The 19,151-nt window shown below is 42.1% G+C and overlaps 1 protein-coding gene across 5 annotated transcripts in view; it reads right to left on the bottom strand.

Annotated features, from left to right (window-relative positions):
- MCF2L2 (MCF.2 cell line derived transforming sequence-like 2) overlaps nucleotides 1–19,151 on the bottom strand; it is a 493,994-nt gene that overhangs the window by 366,098 nt on the left and 108,745 nt on the right. For all 5 annotated transcript variants that reach the window (XM_077487886.1, XM_077487887.1, XM_077487884.1 and 2 more), the window contains exons 7-8: nucleotides 16,717–16,866; nucleotides 9,866–9,990 (exon numbers count right to left, since the gene is read on the bottom strand). In XM_077487886.1, coding sequence (XP_077344012.1) covers nucleotides 9,866–9,990; nucleotides 16,717–16,866 — 275 coding nt within the window. The remainder of the gene's footprint in view (nucleotides 1–9,865; nucleotides 9,991–16,716; nucleotides 16,867–19,151) is intronic.

Genomic DNA, 19,151 nt, shown 5'->3' with positions numbered 1-19,151 from the left:
TCATCTGTCCTAACACTGAACCCATCTGCTCATCTGCCGCACCACTGTAACCCGCTTTCTCATCTGTCCCACCAATCTACCTCCTGCACATGTCTCACCTCTGTACCCCCCTGCTCTCATGCCCCACCACTGTAACCCCCTGCTCATCTGCCCCACCAATACACCTCCTTTCAAATCTGCCCCACTGCTCTACCCCTCTGCTCATCTGGCCCACTGCTGAACCCCCTTCTCATCTCTTCCACCACTGTACCCCTTGCACATCTGCCCCATCACTGTAACCCTCTGCTCATCTGGCCCACTGTTGAACCCCCTTCTCATCTCTTCCACCACTCTACCCCTTGCACATCTACCCCACTACTGTACCCCCCTGCTCTTCTGTTCCACCTCTGAGCCCCTCCTGCTCATTTTTCCCACCACTGTACCCTCTTCTCATCTATGATATGCATGATATGCAGAGTGGTGAAAGAAAGCAGAGATGAGACACATCTACCTGTCCTGGCATAATCATCCTGTTGATCCACCTCTCGCATCCAGCCCACATGCTTGTATGTGATGTCACATACAAGCATATTGAATGGATGCGCAATGATGAGCTCAGGTCAGGGGCATTTTCTGAAAGCAGTGGGACTGTGTGCAGGATCATAAATTGGGCCACCACAGCTAAGAAAAAGTGGTTGGGTGTGATTTTCATTGCGCTGAATACGGGCTGTGGCTTAAAGGGGCACAGAGTGCCGGGGTTCAGTAGTAAGTGACGCAAAGGTTCAGGAATAATTTAAACAAAGTTCCCAGAAGCTCAACAGTAATTCCACAAACTGTCACCTGATTGTGGTTTTCTCAATAACAGTGAAATCCCTTCTTTCTGAGATTGGTAGTGGCAACCAAGCGAGTCATCTTCCTCCAGACAATCGACAGGGCTAGCAGGGCTGTGGTTGGCTTTAGCAGTGGCCAAGACAGTCCTCCTCTTGACAACAGGGACTGCCCCCCCCCCCCCCAGCAGAACTGCACCCAATCTCTTCCCCATCACAAAAGCTGACGATCGCAGCTACAGCAAAGTTAGAGAACCAAACAATGTTTCCCATCTTTTACAATGTGTGGGGGCACAGTGCCTCCCCCTCAGTACAAGTGTGGGAAATTCTGAAATTGGAATGCATTAGTGTCTCACTGACACTTCCCTGCACTGCTCTGCTGATGGGGAGGGAGTCGAGTGCCTTGCAAAAGCTTGTGGCACCAGTGCAGGGGGATGCCTACCCCTGATCTAGGGAATCTGGCTTGTTTGTTTTTTTTGCAGCTTGAAGTGTGTGGTTGTTGGGGGAGTTATATTTTTTTTATGGAATTTATTATATTAGTGATCTGTTGGTCGCTGTGATCTTCAAGTAGTAACTATATACTGTAACTATTGCAGAGTTGGCTATCCCATTTGCATCACAAAGATAACTTTGTGGTTTTCCTAGTAACCAAATGATCAAGCATAAAGGTTACAGTGTGCTACAGGGATCTCATACAGAGCATATTATAGCACAACTAATAGCCCCAGCGTTGATCATTCAGCTGGTAGGCTCTTGCCTGCATACTGGCTGTGAAAGCTGGTGGTTTTAGCACCAGTCTACATTAACTTTAGGTTTGTGGCTGAGGGCAGGTTTTGCAATGCCTGTAAAATCTTTATGTTGTATGTTGGATATCTGTATGTGTTCTTAACACCAATAAAAAGTAAAGTAAAAAATAAAATGATAATGAAAGCATGACTAATCTGTTTTGAAGCCTGTCATAATAAATGCCAATTTCTTACAAATTCTTTCTTGAGAAACCTATGAGTAACCTTGTACCTTGTACTTCAGTAAAACATAGTTTAAATGTCACTCAGTTCCTTATCAAATGAACAGTGCTTCAAAATACAGAGAGTTTATAATGAGCCAATAGGCTTCAAGCAGTATACATCCTGTTTCTTGAATAAGCAGCCCCTACCATGCTGGCTTTCTTCTACAAAATGAAAATCTTCTGCTTTATGTTTGAAAAAAATGGTGTGGGGTCCCCCCAAAAACCAAACTTTAAGGCGTTTCCCCCACAAAAAATCCACACCAGACCTTTTCTCCCAAACTAACTATACCAGGCCACATGCATCCTAAAGGTCTGCTATGGAATTTGGGGGGGGGGGGGGGGCTCCGGTAACATACTTTTCAGTACCTTGTCTAAGATGAAGGTTTGCTATACTGTACTGTAGATAAAGGGAATCCCTAGTCTGTTGTTTACAAACAGAATGAAAGAGGCCAAAGCTGTCATTTGCTGATGTAAATGGCATTTTGTTTTCTTTATAAATGTCAGTTTTGCGGCAGTAGATTGTTTACATCATACAGATGCACCACCTTGCAGGCAGGTGAAGGGCATCTCCCAGGCATATTATTTAAATACATTTTACATCTTTAATGCTGCCCTTAAAGCATTATTAAAATTGCTGCTCCCTACTAAGTGGAAATGAAAAAAATTTATTTTGCTTTGGTACATTTTCCCCAGGGCAGTGTTCAGGCCCCTTAACATTTAATTGACAATCACTTGCATATTAGCCTAAAAAATGGACATTAATGTTTTTTAACCACTCGTCAACCACGCTATAGTAAAATGACGGCTACAGCGTGGTTGGCTAGTTTTGGGACTCCGTCATATGACGACATCCTGTGATCGCGCCTGCTGTGGGGTGCAAGCAGCGCACTCTATGATCGCACTGTCTGGAGGACACTGTTGGTCACATATTGAGGTTAAGAGTCAATCAGCAACACTTTACCACATGATCAGCTGTGTCCAATCACAGCTGATCACGCATGTCAACAGAAGCCAGTTATCGACACTCTTTACCTCATGCTGACAGCATGAGGAGAAGAGAGTCGATAACCAACTTCCCTATAAGAGACATCTATACTGATAATCAGGGTGCTAGTTCTCAGTGTCCTAATTATCAGTGCAGTCCCACCAGTACCGCAAAACTTTGCTCACCAGTGCTGCCAATCAGTGCCTCCTCATCAATGTCACCTATCAGTGTCGCCTACCAGTGCTCATCAGTGCCCCCCATCAGTTCCACTTATCAGTGCTGCCTATTAGTGCCCATCAGTGCTGCCTATCAGTGCAGCCTCATCAGTGCCCACCAGTGCCGCCTCATCAGTCCAGCCTCATCAGCGCACATCAGTGAAAGAGAAAAATTACCTGTTTGCAAAATGTAATAACAAACTATGAAAAAGTTTTCTGTATTTTTTTCAAAATGTATTTTTTTGTTTATTTAGCAATAAATAAAAAACCCAGTGATGATTATATACCACCGGAAGAAACCTCTATCTGTGTGAAAAAATTTTGAAAAAATTAGTGTTGGTACAGTGTTGCATGACTGCACAATTGTCATTCAAAATGTGACAACACTGAAAGCTGAAAATTGGCCTGGGCAGGAATGAGGTAAAAGTGCCCAGTAGGCAAGTGGTTAACATTTACCACCAACTGACTTCAATACGGTTCAGATTAGGCAACAAACTGTAATCATGTTCTGAAAACCTGCCTTAAACCAAACCCAGATACGTTCGGCTCATTCCTAATTGTAATAACTATTAAAATATGCCTGAATCACATAAGAGATATAACGATTTGAATACTCTTGCTTTGTATACTGTATACTGTAGGTGACCTTATGCCGCGTACACACGATCAAATTGTCCGGCGTACTTAGTCCGCCGGACCGCATTTCATTGGACAATCCGATCGTGTGTGGGCTTCAGCGGACTTTTTCACTTAGAAAGTAGTTTTGCAGCCCAATCTTTCCACCGGACTTGGGTTTCAGCGGACAATACGTTCGTGAGTATGCTAGTCCGGCGGACTAAGAATGAAGCATGCTCAGAAGCAAGTACGAAAAGGAAGCTATTGGCTACTGGCTATTGAACTTCCTTTTTCTAGTCCCATCATACATGCTGTACGTCATCGCGCTAGCAATCGCCGGACTTTCCGTGTGTCCGTGTGTGGACAAGTCCGTTCGGTAGAAAGTCCGCCGGACTATCCGCCGGACTAAGTACGCCGGACAATTCGATCGTGTGTACGCGGCATTATTGTGTATTCAAAGGTTGTCAGACCACCTATTGTAACACCACTTTTTTCCTACAGCTAACCACTACTGCCTACAACTGCACTGGTTACACATAAGATGCAACCAACTAACTGATTTAATATAAGATGCAACCAACACTGAGATCACTTGAGGCTTGATCGCGTCATCGTGACACACTTCCGCCCACCATTTGCTTCCGGGATTTGAAGAACCACGGGAGCGGTCCACCATTGTTTATGGGGATATTTCGCAGAAAAATCACCTGCTATTCACATCGACTGCCAGGCCACCGCCAATCCTACATGTGAGTTAAACTATTTTGTTTTAAGATTTTTGAATAAACCTTTTTAAACTGCATTGCAAAATGAAGTCCCTCCTTTCAGATCTACTTGCACGAGGTATATCCACTCCAGGAACCGTCAGCAAAAAGACGTCTTCAGGGGTCTCCCCACACGCTTATCTGACCACACTAGAGATAGTTGGTCCATAGTGAGGGGTAAGCTTACATCCATGTGGGGGCACCTTGTCTGAAGCACGGATTTTGTTACACATGAGCACCAACTATCACTCGACTGGGATTTTTATTGACTGACTACAGTGTTATCATACAATGTTATGTCATCGGTTTATTTATTAACATTTAGTATTTAGCACAATGTATTGATATATCTTTAATGTTTATTTGCAAAGCAAATTTTCCACTGCAGCTGTTAATTGAATTTACCAGTATTTTTTCACATCTTTGGCGCTTTGGTTATATATTTCTTCTAAACACTGAGATCATATCTTATTTGTTAAACCTACATATTGCTGAGCTATGTCAGTGTTTATTATTTACAGCAGATCCTGCACATGTGGTTTTCATTTAAAGAGGAGGTCCAGCCCCCCCACAAAAAATTTTAAGTCAGCAGCTACAAATACTGCAGCTGCTGACTTTTAATATATGGACACTTACCTGTCCACGGAGCCCATGATTTTGACACTACAGCTGATCTTCGGATCGGCTGTCGGGTGCAGCCGTCGCCATTCCTGGTAAGGGAACCCGGCAGTAAAACCTTTCGGCTCCACAGCCGGTACCCTACTGAGCATGTGCGAAGCGCACTGCTCTTTCTAATTTGTCCCAGGGACGGAGGAAGGAGGAGGGGGCCGAATGGTACATTTGAAAAACAGGTACCCATTTCCCCCTCCCCCCTGAAAGATGCCAAATGTGGCATCGGAGGGGGGGAGGAGACAGACAAGCCGAAGTTCCACTTTTGAGTGGAACTCCGCTTTAAGGAGATAACAGCATACCACTCAGTCCAAAGTTCCATTCCATATTTATTAATGATCCAAAAATATAAATCGATAGGACTTTCAGCCAAAACATGCAGAGTTTCCATCAATGTAATATAATTTGTGATGGGCAAATGTGACTTCTAGGGCATCACAAAATTGATCACCCAGTTATTACATGGCTACCCAGTTCTGTTTTACTTCTGTAAATGCTGCTCTTTAATGCAGTGGTCATCAAACCTGTCCTCAGGGCCCACTAACAGACCAGGTTTTATGTATTACCTTGGGGAGATGCAGACTTAGAATACTGCAATCACTGAGCAGCAAATGATAACACCTGTGATGTATTTTAGTTATCTTGCAAACCTGGCCTGTGGGCCCTGAGGACAGGGTTGATGACCACTGCTTTAATGGATATTAACCATGCATTAACAGATGGTTAAAATCCCCCCCACCCCACCCCCAACAAGCTAAAAGATGGGTTTTGTGGCAAATTTGGTCAGCTCCATTGCCAGGGAAAAATCTCCTATGACCAATTCTAGAAACAATGGACTACAGGCATTAATATATCCTGGATATGTGCGTTCTTTGAATAGAGTTGCAATTATAGTGCACCTTTAATTTTGTGATATGTATTTGTGCGAAAGATAAGGATATGTGATCATGTGATAAAAGTTTTAATGTATTTATGTGTGAATGAAACAATAAATTACCCGTCTCTGAACCCTCCTATGCAAGCAATAATTTTATTGCTAGTTCCACAGACATATACCGTACACATGCCTTCAGAGGATCTAGAAGCAGTTGCTTCATATGCAAATTCTGTTTCTAAACCAATAGAAAGAAATATTAGGAAGACCCCCTATGTCGTTTAGTTTGTCTTCAGGAAGATTTTCCCAAAAAATCTATATCCCCTGAATAGTACATACAGTACCAGTGCTGCTCCTCTTGTTTGTTGTAAATGGTGAGGAATGTTTGGAAAATCTTCCTGAATGTGGGCTTATACTTTAAACTGAAAATTAGTTTAGGTTTAAGACTCCTCTTTATTGCAGAAAAACAACAGATTAAACTCCAAATACGAAAATGCTTCTCCACAGTAAGAGCTGTGAAAATGTGGAATAGACTCCCTCAAGAGCTGGTTCTGTCCACTCAGTAGATTACTTTTAAAAAGGCCTTGCTTCTTTCTTAAATGTACATCATATACTGTAACTGGATACTAACCTTTATAGGTAAAGTTGATCTAGAGAATATCCAATTGCCTCTCGGGGGATCGGGAAGGAATTATTTCCCCTGCTGAAGCAAGTTGGATCATGCTTTGCTGGGGGGGGGGGGGGGGTTTGCCTTCCTCTGGATCAACTGTGGGTATAGGATTGTATATACAGTATAAGATTGTAAAAAAAAAAAATGTCCCCTTTTATTTGTTGAACTAGATGGACTTGTGTCTTTTTTTCAACCAGACCAACTCTGTAACTAAAGTGCCTTGCAAAAGTATTCACCCCCACCCCCTTGGATTTTTACCTATTTTGTTACATTACAGTCTTTAGTTCAATGTTTTTTTTATCTGAATTATATGTGATGGATCAGAACACAATAGTCTAAGTTGGTGAAGTAATATTAGAAAAATATATACATAAAACTATTTTTCAGAAATAAAAAAATGATAATTGAAATGTGCATATGTACAGTGGTGTGAAAAAGTGTTTGCCCCCTTCCTCATTTCCTGTTCCTTTGCATGTTTGTCACACTTAAGTGTTTCGGAACATCAAACCAATTTAAACAATAGTCAAGGACAACACAAGTAAACACAAAATGCAATTTGTGAATGAAGGTGTTTATTATTAAAGGTGAAAAAAAATCCAAACCATCATGGCCCTGTGTGAAAAAGTGATTGCCCCCTAAACCTAATAACTGGTTGGGCCACCCTTAGCAGCAACAACTGCAACCAAGCGTTTGCGATAACGTGCAATGAGGCTTTTACAGCGTCCTGGAGGAATTTTGGCCCACTCATCTTTGCAGAATTGTCCTAATTCAGTTACATTAGAGGGTTTTCGAGCATGAACGGCCTTTCTAAGGTCATACCACAACATCTCAATAGGATTCAGGTCAGGACTTTGGCTAGGCCACTCCAAAGTCTTCATTTTGTTTTTCTTCAGCCATTCGGTGGTGGACTTGCTGGTGTGTTTAGGATCATTGTCCTGCTGCAGAACCCAAGTTCGTTTCAGCTTGAGTACACGAACAGATGGTCGGACATTCTCCTTCAGGATCTCTTGGTAGACAGCAGAATTCATAGTTCCTTTTATCACGGCAAGTCTTCCAGGTCCTGAAGCAGCAAAACAGCCCCAGACCATCACACTACCACCACCATATTTTACTGTTGGTATAATGTTCTTTTTATGAAATGCAGTGTTCCTTCTACGCCAGATATACTTGGACACACACCTTCCAAAGAGTTCCACTTTTGTCTCATCGGTCCACAGAATGTTGTCCCAAAAGTCTTGGGGATCATCAAGATGTGTTGTGGAGAAATTGAGACGAGCTTTGATGTTCTTTTTGCTCAGCAGTGGTTTTCTCCTTGGAACTCTGCCATGCAGGCCATTTTTGCCCAGTCTTTTCCTGATGGTGGAGGCATGAACGCTGACCTTAACTGAAGCAAGTGAGGCCTGCAGTTCCTTGGACGTTGTTGTGGGGTCTTTTGTGACCTCTTGGATGAGTCGTCGCTGCGCTCTTGGGGTAATTTTGGGCGGCCGGCCACTCCTGGGAAGGTTCACCACTGTTCCATGTCTTCGCCATTTGTGGATAATGGCTCTCACTGTGGTTCGCTGGATTCCCAAAGCTTTGGAAATGGCTTTATAACCCTTTCCAGACTGATAGATCTCAATTACTTTCTTTCTCAATTGTTCCTGAATTTCTTTGGGTCTCGGCATGATGTGTAGCTTTTAAGGATCTTCTGGTGGACCTTACTGTGTCAAGCAGCTCCTATTTAAGTGATGCCTTGATTATGAACAGGTGTGGCAATAATCAGGCCTGGGTGTGGCTAGAGAAATTGAACTCAGGTGTGGACAACCACAGTTATAGTATGTTTTAACAAGGGGGGCAATCACTTTTTCACACAGGGTCATGATGGTTTGGATTTTTTTTCACCTTTAATAATAGACACCTTCATTTACAAATTGCATTTTGTGTTTACTTGTGTTGTCCTTGACTATTGTTTAAATTGGTTTGATGTTCCGAAACACTTAAGTGTGACAAACATGCAAAGGAACAGGAAATGAGGAAGGGGGCAAACACTTTTTCACACCACTGTATTCACCCTCTTTGTTATGAAGCCCATAAAAAGCTCTGGTGCAACCAATTACCTTCAAAAGTCACATAAATAGTGAAATGATGTCCACCTCTGTGCAATTTAAGTGTCACTAAGCAAGAGACACCACCAACCAAACACAGCCATGAAGACCAAGGAACTCTCCAAACAAGTAAGGGACAATATTGTTGAGAAGTATAAGTCAGGGTTAGGTTATAAAAAAATATCCAAATATTTGATGATCCCTAGGAGCACTATCAAATATATCATAACCAAATGGAAAGAACATGGCACAACAGCAAACACGCCAAGAGACGCCCGCACACCAAAATTCACAGACCCGACAAGGAGGGCATTAATCAGAGAGGCAGCATGGATATCTAAGGTAACCCTGAAGGAGCTGCAGATTTCCACAGCAGAGACTGGAGTATCTGTACATAGGACGACAATAAGCCATTTGGGGCTTTATGGCAGAGTGGCCAGAAGAAAGCCATTACTTTCAGCAAAAAACAAAATGGCACATTTGAGTTAGCGAAAAGGCATGTGGGAGACTCCCAAAATGTATGGAGGAAGGTCCTCTGGTCTGATGAGACTAAAATTAATCTTTTTGGCCATCAAATAAAACGCTAAATCTGGGGCAAACCCAACACATCACCCAAAGAGCACCATCCTCACAGTGAAACATGGTGGTGGCAGCATAGTTATGCACATTGACTTTTTCTGTTATTTTGTTCTATTTGTTATTTGCAAAAAAAAAATCTTCAAAGTTGTGGGCATGTTCTGTAAATTAAATGATGCAAATCCTCAAACAATCCTTGTTAATTCCAGGTTGTGAGGCAACAAAACACAAACAATGCCAAGTTGGTGAATACTTTTGCAAGGCACTGTATGTAACATAGTGGGTCTTTTTACAATTTGTTTTCTGTGGTATTGAAACAGAGTTAGCTTAGGTAGCAACTGCTACTAGATCCTTAAAGTATAAACACCTTCAGCATAACATATTCAAGGTAACTACTTGCTTTTGATATGCACCAATTTGTAGTTCGAGTTTGTTGGCTGTTTAATACTTTCAGCACCATTTGCTTATGCAGCAATCTTTACTTTGCTCTCTGAATGTTTATCCGCTAAAATTTTCCCTGGATCTCACAAAGCACCATGTCATCCTAGTATTAAAGTGAGAAAGGCTCAGAAAGCAGACTTATGCGCTTTATACAAACCTTTCAACAGTAGCCATGTTCTCCAGCTCATCCGGTGTCAGCTTGCAGCTTGGGTCTTTGGACACTGGCTCCTTTATACATGTCAGCAGAGTCCCACCTTGTTGCACAGCTAGCTTTAAATCATCCTGAAAGATAAATATAATGTTGTTACAAGGAGGTTACTTATTTAGTTTATACATTGTCTCTTTATCAGGCTCCATGGAAAATTCAGTTTGGGTGACAGCACACTTGCAATATTCATGAGGAGGAATTTAGGAGAAAAGCTGAGCAGGGAAATGTGTCTCTTCTAAGATTAAAACATCCCTTTTTCATATAAATGCCCGAAGCTGGAAAAATTATTTTTGTTCTCATATTTACAAGCAGAAGTGAACATGGTACACACATGATGCTCTAATTTCTAAAGGGTGCTAACTTCTTTATGCACTAACCCATGAAAAACAAACAAACTCCACTATGTACTGGTCGGACTACAGAAGAGTGAAGTCTGGTTGACCGAAATTAAGAATTAGCGCTCTTTTATTGAATAAAGCTGATTGACATATTTGTTTTCCTGCTTAGCAGTTGAAGCCCTGTATTATTTGTTACAATAAACAATTTGAATCAATAATCAGTGAGTGTTCTTTTTTATATATTTTTTTTATCTTAATCTGACAATAAATGTGACTGCAACAATTGGCCAATAAGACAATGCAAGAAAAACAATAAATAGTTTGTTAGTATAGTTTGAGAACAAACTAGCAGTGCTGGTTAAAGGTTATTAAATTATTGAATTGATGCGGATCGGTTTAAAAAAATAAAAATTGAAGGAAAGGAGAAGAACACTCAAACATCAGGTTAGGAGTGAGCGTTTTTTTTAAAACAGAAGGTGTCAATCTATATGTCTCACTATCATCATAAATCCCAAAAACTAGGATGGTAGGTTGTGGCATGCAAATTATTCCTTTATGCCAACTGTAAACCCAAATTATTTTTATTTTATACTGCATGCAGCTGTTTCAGGCTAGTTGTCTATTATCAGTGTAGTACATAGAAACAGTGGCTTCTAAGGAGTTGGTCCTGAGATAACCTGATGAAATAAATCTAATAAATTACTATTAAAAATTGGTTGTGTTGTTTTGCCTAAAGACTCATGTTCACAAAGTGTCTAGCTCTGTCAGCTTCTATGCATATTCTTGTTTGCTGACCTTAAAGCCTAGTTAGAACACATGATCAGAAAACTGCATGAAAAATACTGATTTTGAAAGCAATAGTGTGATAATCTGATCATTAATACACAGCTTTTGAGAGCTAACCACAACAGTTCATGCAAAATTATCTGAAAGGGACAAATGCAAAAAATGTTCTCCTACAATACCAGAACATACGATTTTCGTTTCATCGGTACAGTATTCATCCAACAATATTGGAAGACCAAGAACACGCATGCTTTGAAACTAGAGAATACATTACAACACATTACATCACTTCCGAAGTTGTATTCTTTCATACGGGAATTTTTGCAACTTTAGTAACCTCTTCATTTTAGATATGAGACTAGCAAGCAAAAAAAAGATGATGATTATTTGTCTGATTTTCTCATCTTATGTACGAAGCTTAATTCATGTCTTACCAAAATGCATAAAAGTGCCTTGGGCAGTGAAACTCAGTAATTCTGTTAACAAAACACACACTGCAAGTAGGCATACATGATACCTGGTAATAGCAGTGGCACCATAATCTCCAAGTGTGCAAATTCCACCAGGAAGCACCTAGACAGGGCATGACTGCTAGGGTGCAGAAGCCATAAAGATGCTCATAGAGAAGCAAATATAAAGCATCTCTTGTTAAACAAAATTCTAAAGTAGTAGGAGCATGGCTCTTCATTAATAAAAACAAACAGAGAACATTCCAGCGTTCAAGGAATCTCTAAAACTAGGTGTTCCAAAGGGAAGCATATAACATTATGCCATGTGTAAGCAGGTAGTCAGCTGCTGCCCGGCAGGGAGGGAAAGGGCTAACATATTTGCCTGTTTTTTTGTCAGGCTGCTGCTGGTTTCCTCCTCCCCCTCCCATTGCATTTCAAATCAGGAGGGAGCTCTTCCCAGATGAGTCCAGCTGCATGGGAGAAGGAATGACTGACAGTTATCATGTGACTTGATCCTCCGTCACACCATCTGCCTGGAAGGGCTCTGCTTAGCTCTCCTTCTGCTATCTGTCATTACTGACTAAAGGTATGCTGGGGCAGCACACAAGGAATGTAGGGAAAGGACTGTTTTTAAAATTCAAGTTTTGCACCTTGCTAAGTAAAGCTTTCAACTTTGCCTTCTGCCTGTTCTGAAGTTATTAAATCGGAGTTCCACCCAAAAGTTCTCTTCTTCCCCTCTTCTGGGACACATCACAGGTCCTAGAAGATGGCCCGGCCATTCAGGAGGCGCAGCAGGACTTGAGCATTCGCAGTGCGCATACGGCTGTGAAGCTGCAAGCTGTCACAGCCAGGTGTCCACACTAGTGATGCCGGCGCCAGGGGAGAGGCGGGGGAGAGAACCGAGGCTCCAGGCAGCCACACTGAGGGCCGTGGGAAAGGTGAGTGTGTGTTTATTAAAACCTGCACCACTCATAGTCTCCAGCGTGTGGGTCAATAGGCACATTGGGGTATGAAGAGTCAGCACTGGTGCAGTATTACATGTGGTTGCCATGGGCAATGGAAGTCTACAGTCAGTCAAAGCAGCCTGTGGTAGCATGTACCTATGTCATGTGGGACAGCCTCTAGCAGTGAGGGAGATGTTTGTTGCTTGTACTCCTTAAGTGGTCTGAGTTAGGGAAATTAAGAGTGTGCATATGGAGCCCACGCTAGGGGCACGGTGGGGCCCTATTCCACTACTGGGGAGAGGTAGTGGCAAATGCTGGACAGGTGGATGTGGACATAAGCTTAGTGTGTCCCTCCTAAATGAACAAGTGTTCGTGTTGGTGTACATGATATCAAGAGAGTTTACTAGAGTTTGTTCATGTTTGTCATCTACAGGGTTGTGAGCATGGCTCAAGTAAAGGTACCCCATCTGCATGGCAGTGACTCTGTTCAAGTGTCTAGCATAGCCCAGAAGAACCCACCTCAGGGGTAGTCCTCTTATTTGACCCACACTTTGTGCCCAGTGAGTTAGTGGGGAACATGAAGGAAGGTCCACCATCACCCACCTACCCCTTACACATAAAATGAGGCATACCCATATCATACTGTATGTGAGATCTTGCAGGCAGTCCTAAATAGCCACCTGACCCATTTTATGCAAGATACTAGGAGTAGGGCACGTTTGGTAAATAATTTTAGAGCTCAGCCACCTTGTGTAGTGCTGAGGAAAATACAAACTCTGAAGAACTATATGTCTCATTTGAGGGTTGTTTTCCCGATGTTAGATTCAATAAGATTTAAATATATATTAGAAATTAAACCACAATGACCTTTCAATTTAAGCTAGATCTAACTTCTGCCTGATATCTAAGTTGAGCATTTAAAGGTAGTTATCTGTAGAAGAATGTATGTAGTAGACCGAATCTTCCAAGTAACTACTCAAACATAAAACTTTATTAGTGTGTAAATCAAATAAGGCTTTATTGCCATATGATTGTAATATGACTGTATAAAAGGCACGGTGGACAAAGTTCTTGAAATGCAGAATTCCCTTGAATACCAAGACTGCAGGTTTATGGATTTAGAATTGTTTCTTCCAGCCTAGATGTCTTGGGCCACGTACACACGCGGGGACTGTTCGCTCAACTTTGTCCGTCAAACAGTTTCAGCGAACAGTCCGCTCAAAATTAGCATGGGCGGACTTGCCCACACACGACGAACGAACAGTTTGCTGAAACCGTGCGCGATGACGTGAACGGCACGTACGACGGGACGGAAAATACGACGTCCTATACACTGCATTACAACTTTCGGCGTGTAAATCCTTTGTGAGCATGCGCGGAACTTAGTTTGACGAACAAGCCTACACACGAGGGGACTGTTCGCTGAAACCAAGTTTCAGCGGACAGTTTTTCGGAATTTCCGAAAAACTTTGTTCAGCAGACTGTTCGCTGAAACTGTCCGCTGAAAGCCCACACACGGGCGGACTGTCCGCCGAAACACTGTTCAGCGGACAAAGTTGGGCGAACAGTCCCCGCGTGTGTACGCGGCCTTGAACAATACCACAATGGTCACAAATGACAGATGGAAGGACTCTGAAGTCTATCCAGCCAGGGAACTCAACTGTCCAGTCTCATAACAAAGATAAATAACAGAGATAGACCAATTTATTTTTTTAGCTTTTGGAGAGTTTTAATTTTGGGCACTTTTTTCCTAACATATAATGGATCAGCAAGGAGTTTAGCTCTTTTAAAAAGAAAATAGGAACCTGTGTGGGAATGTGCTTTGCAATATTTCATCATATAGGAAGTAAACTCAACCCAATAAAATTGATTCTGTCTGCTACAGATAGTCCAAGTTTTCCCAATGCATGAAATGTATCTTTACTTTTACTAATTAAAGATGTGGATAGATATAAGTGAATGTGCCTGGGTTTGGCTCATGGAGCATAAGGTTTATAAACTACAAACCCGTCCAAACCAAGTCCCAACCCCAAATAAAGAGGAGCTCTAGTCATTTTTGTGTTCATTAAAAAAAGTCAGCAGCTTCAAAAAGTGTAGCTGCTGACTTTAAATAAACACTCACCTGTCCCACGATCCAGCGATGTGGTAACCCAAACCATTGCTTCTCTCCCTCTCCTCTCTGCGGTGCCAACATTTTACCTGTGGTCACCCGGCAATGCACTGCTTGCTGTGCCTCCTGAATGGTCCGGTAGTCTTCTGGGACCTGTGATGAGACCTGTGATGAGTCCCAGAAGGCTGCAGGGAGGGAGGGGGAGAAGAGACCTTCCACTCAGATTGCCTAGGCGATCCAAGCGGAAGTGAGAGTGGGTACCTATCAAGACTAGAATACTAGGTACCCCCCCCCCAAGAAAAATTGCATGCCAAATATGGCAGCGGAGGCATGCCTAAAGTGGACCTTCCCCTTCTGGGTAGAGCTCCGCTTTAAAGTCTATGGGACAATTCTTGAAAAATTAATTTTTAAGGTTAATAGAAAAGGAGATGTCAAGCACAGTCTTGGAAAGCTTGTCACTTTCATGGGGGACATGTGGCAATACAAATAAAAAAAATAAAGTAGGCGCCCTTCTTTTTATGCAACTTCAAGAGGGACATGGGAAAAAAAACACCATTTACATGCTTGGGAGATGCCTTATGCCGCGTACACACGGTCAAACTGTTTGACGTACTTAGTCTGTTGAAACACATTTCAGCGGACAATCCGCTCGTGTGTGGGCTTCTGCAGACTTTTTCAGCGTGCAGTCCGGAGTACTAAGATTTTCGGTTTTTCCAAAAATCTGTCCGTCGTCTTTTGGTTTCAGCGGACAATACGGTCATCAGTATGCTAGTCCGACGGACTAAGAATGGCGCATGCCCAGAAAGGATTTACAGGGCTTTGCTGTGTCTTGGACTTCCTATTTCTAGTCCCGTCGTACGTGCTGTACGTCATCGCGCAAGCTTTCGTCGGACTGTTTGGGTATCCGTGTGTGGTCAAGTCCGTTCAGTGGAAAGTACGACGGATTGTCCGTCGGATTGTATGACGGACTAAGTACGTCAAACAGTTCGACCGTGTGTACGCGGCATTAGATGCCTTTAAGCTGTATGTGGTGTTTATGGAAGAGTATGATTTTCCCAGACAGCGTTAGTTGCACTGTATTCTGGCATGATATCTTGACATATAGACATTATATAATCATATTTATTTTATGACAGGATGACTTGATACATATTTCTTGGTAAATTTTGTTGAATTGTCTAAACCAGCCATTCTCAACCAGGGTTCTGTGGAACCCTGTGGTTCTCCACAGGTAGATAGGGGTTCCTTGAGCTGTGGCTGATGAACTACCTATTTGATGATGCCTACAGTGCTGAAGGTTCAGCACCACTTAGCAAAGCCAGCACCATGACACCAAATATCTTTTTAGCTGCCTTTAAAGTGGTAGTAAACCCGCTAATGTTTTTTTTTTTTTTCCACCTGCAAAGGAAAAGGCATAATGAGTTAGTATGCACCGCTCCTTGCCCGATCCATGCCGAGGGAGCTGACATGCTCCCTCAGCGTTTCTTCCGGGTATCTTCCCGGCGCTGTGAGTGGCCGGTGCCGCGATATTGTCACTCCCGCACATGTGCGCGGCAGATTTCATCCCGGCTGGGTCCGGCGACTGCCGGGCTTTCAGCCGAGAATCCCCTTGTGCGCATGCGCCGCTGCAGTCTGTACCTGTACGGTTTAGGAGATATTTTTTTTACCTACAGGTAAGCCTTATTATAGGCTTTCCTGTAGGTAAAAGTAAAAAAAATGAGTATACAACCACTTTAAGGGTGGCATTCTGAACACCACCATTCTTCCTATTGACCACCAATATAAGGAGCATTGTTCCTGTTGAGCTTTAATGATTTGGTTTTAGTAAGGGTTTCCCGAGACATGAAAATTATTTTTGTGGTTCCTCTAGGGTTAAAAGGTTGAAAAAGCCTGGTCTAAACAAACAATTACAATTGGTAAGCTGTCCTGGATGGCAGATAAACGTGACTGCATAAATGACCATTCACATGTTGTAACAGTACCCAACTGTTGGGGCTAGTATTTGTATTTAATAATATAAACCTTTTGAAGAATAAAACATTTAGGTTCTCTATGTTCTATCACATGCATTTTTTTTTGATGTTTGCTTCCATTAGTGAAAGGATGAATTTGATTTTATGTACGTATATATTATATTATTGAATAAATACAATGATGAATATATAGCACCTACTTTGAGCTTGGTCTGGCGCTCTGTATGTGACAAGAGTAGCTCCTCAGTGCAGATGACATCATTTGGGAGTTCAGTTTCTGCCAGGCTTGTGCCAAATGTCTGCAAACTCTGTGCTGTAGTCTTCACAACCTGAGCAAAGCTCTCAATAGCCTGTTATGGGGAAAAATAGACCATAAAGTGTTTGGGTATGTGAAATACTTGTGTTTACTTGGAATGGACACAGATGTAGCTTTCATTTATTTGTACAGTAAACCCTTCATATCATTGAAGTGGCAAGCTTGTTACATTCAGGCAGTATTTTACTTTCACAGAACCTCATTCATTTTGTGTAAGTCATCGCTTACTACTTAATGGCTCACTGAATCCACTGCTTAAGTGAAGACTGTGGTTTATATAAAGGCCGTGATGTATCTAGACTCCTGATCATTGTAAAATGTTAATCAAGGCTTCACAAGGCATCTCCTAATTAGTTTGTATAAATGCTCAGTACAGTACATAATGGCAAACATGGCAGTCTTTTCTACCTTCTATATATTCTCATCATGATATTAATATGACCTTGCCATTATTGCAAAGAAAGAGGACATTCATTTTTGAATCATAGTCCCAGATATGCCCCTGCATAATTGGCTAAGTAATTGTTCAAACCCAGTTTCTCTATCAGTGTATAGTGTGTACAGTGTACACACTACACATGTACAGTGAAGTCAACAAAGCACAAAATCCTTAGCAACGGTACATTGTTAATCAATAAAGCAATGCAAGAGAGCAATTATGATGTTCAAAAAAGGAAACTCATAATACAGGATCCACCAAAAAATGAAATCAAATTACTTTGAGTTACTACATCTTGAACAGTATCACTATTGAAAATGTCAGATGACCTACAAATTCTAGTATTAAATAAGCTTGGACAGAGACATTAACTGCAGAAAACTGTTTAAACTAAATGCTGCTGTTCTGGTTTGACAGATCATATAAAGAAAGCCTATGAAGAAAATTACTTTAGGCCTCTTGCACACTGCAGCTTGAAAAAAGCTCAGGACAGCTTTTTTTTTCTTTACTGAGCTAAAATACAGCCCATTAATTGTATTGTGCTTGTGTAAACAAGCGCCGTGCATTTCTCAGTAAAAATAAATAAATAGAAAAATCAGCTTTTTTGGTCAGTAATTTTCACGCATTTGCACAAAATTGCGTGAGTGCACACAAGATTCCACGAATGCAAATATGTGAAAATGCGTGTAAATATGTGCAAATATGTACACAAAAAAGTCTGAAAAAGTAGATGAAACAGGGGTTATATGTGCGATAGGCCTTAATGAAAACGTATAGTTATAGTGAGCATCATAAGCTGGGTGTAACCTGGGTGTTTCTGCACATCTGTGTCCCAGTCTTCCTCATACGTAAACCCCAAAGCTACTACCAGAAAGTCATCTCTTCAGCGCAGTTGTGGTAGTTGTTCCTTAAATACACAGATGATGGTTTCTCATCCTATACATAATCCCATGCCTAATGAAGGATAAAAGTGTGCTGGCAACATACAGTGTGTGTTATTTATAGGGATGGCGGAACTGTTCGCCCGGCGGTCGTTTCCCAGCGAATTTTGCGTGTTCGCGATTCGCCCGATCAGCAGACTGATGTGCTGAGACACTTCAGCACATGGACAATTGGACATTCCCCCTACCTTATAAATAGACCTGATCTGGCGGCCATTTTACATTCTGTCTTATTTCAGTGTAGGGACAGGACGCTGTGTGGAGCAGGGAGAGACTGTAGTGACACAAATCGCTAGCTATTAGGTCCACAAAAGTCCTTTTAAGGACTGGTATGGTGTAGTACAGCATATAGGGTTGAGAGCACTGCTGTGCTGGTGATTGCAGCAGCCTGTCTTTTGTCAGTGCAGGGAGAGACAGGACACTGTGTGCAGCAGGGATAGTCAGTTTAATCACTAGCTATTACTATTAGGTCCACAAAGGTTTTTTTAAGGACTGGTATAGGTGTACAGTATATAGGGTTGTACACGTATAATATACTTTCTTCCAAATATAGAAAGAATATTATACTTGACTGCTGCCCTATTCTGCAGCAGTCCTTTATCAGTGTAGGGACTGAGGTACGGTCTGCAAATCACTAGCTACTTGGTCCACAAAGGTCCTTGTAAGAACTGGTATAGGTGTACAATATATAGGGTTGTGGTGCACTGGTGCAGATTGCTGCCCTATTCTGCAGCAGTCCTTTATCAGTGTAGGGACTGAGGTACAGTCTGCAAATCACTAGCTACTTGGTCCACAAAGGCCCTTTTAAGGACTGGTATAGGTGTACTATTTGGAGGGTTGTGGTGCACTGCTGTAGATTGCTGCCCTATTCTGCAGCAGTCCTTTATCAGTGTAGGGGCTGAGGTACAGTCTGCAAATCACTAGCTACTTGGTCCACAA

The sequence above is a fragment of the Lithobates pipiens genome, unplaced genomic scaffold, assembly GCF_037356315.1.
Source record: "Lithobates pipiens isolate NorthernLeopardFrog02 unplaced genomic scaffold, aLitPip1_a1.2 Scaffold_18, whole genome shotgun sequence".
In the NCBI taxonomy this organism is placed as follows: domain Eukaryota; kingdom Metazoa; phylum Chordata; class Amphibia; order Anura; family Ranidae; genus Lithobates; species Lithobates pipiens.
This window is presented reverse-complemented; position numbering and strand designations above follow the sequence as displayed.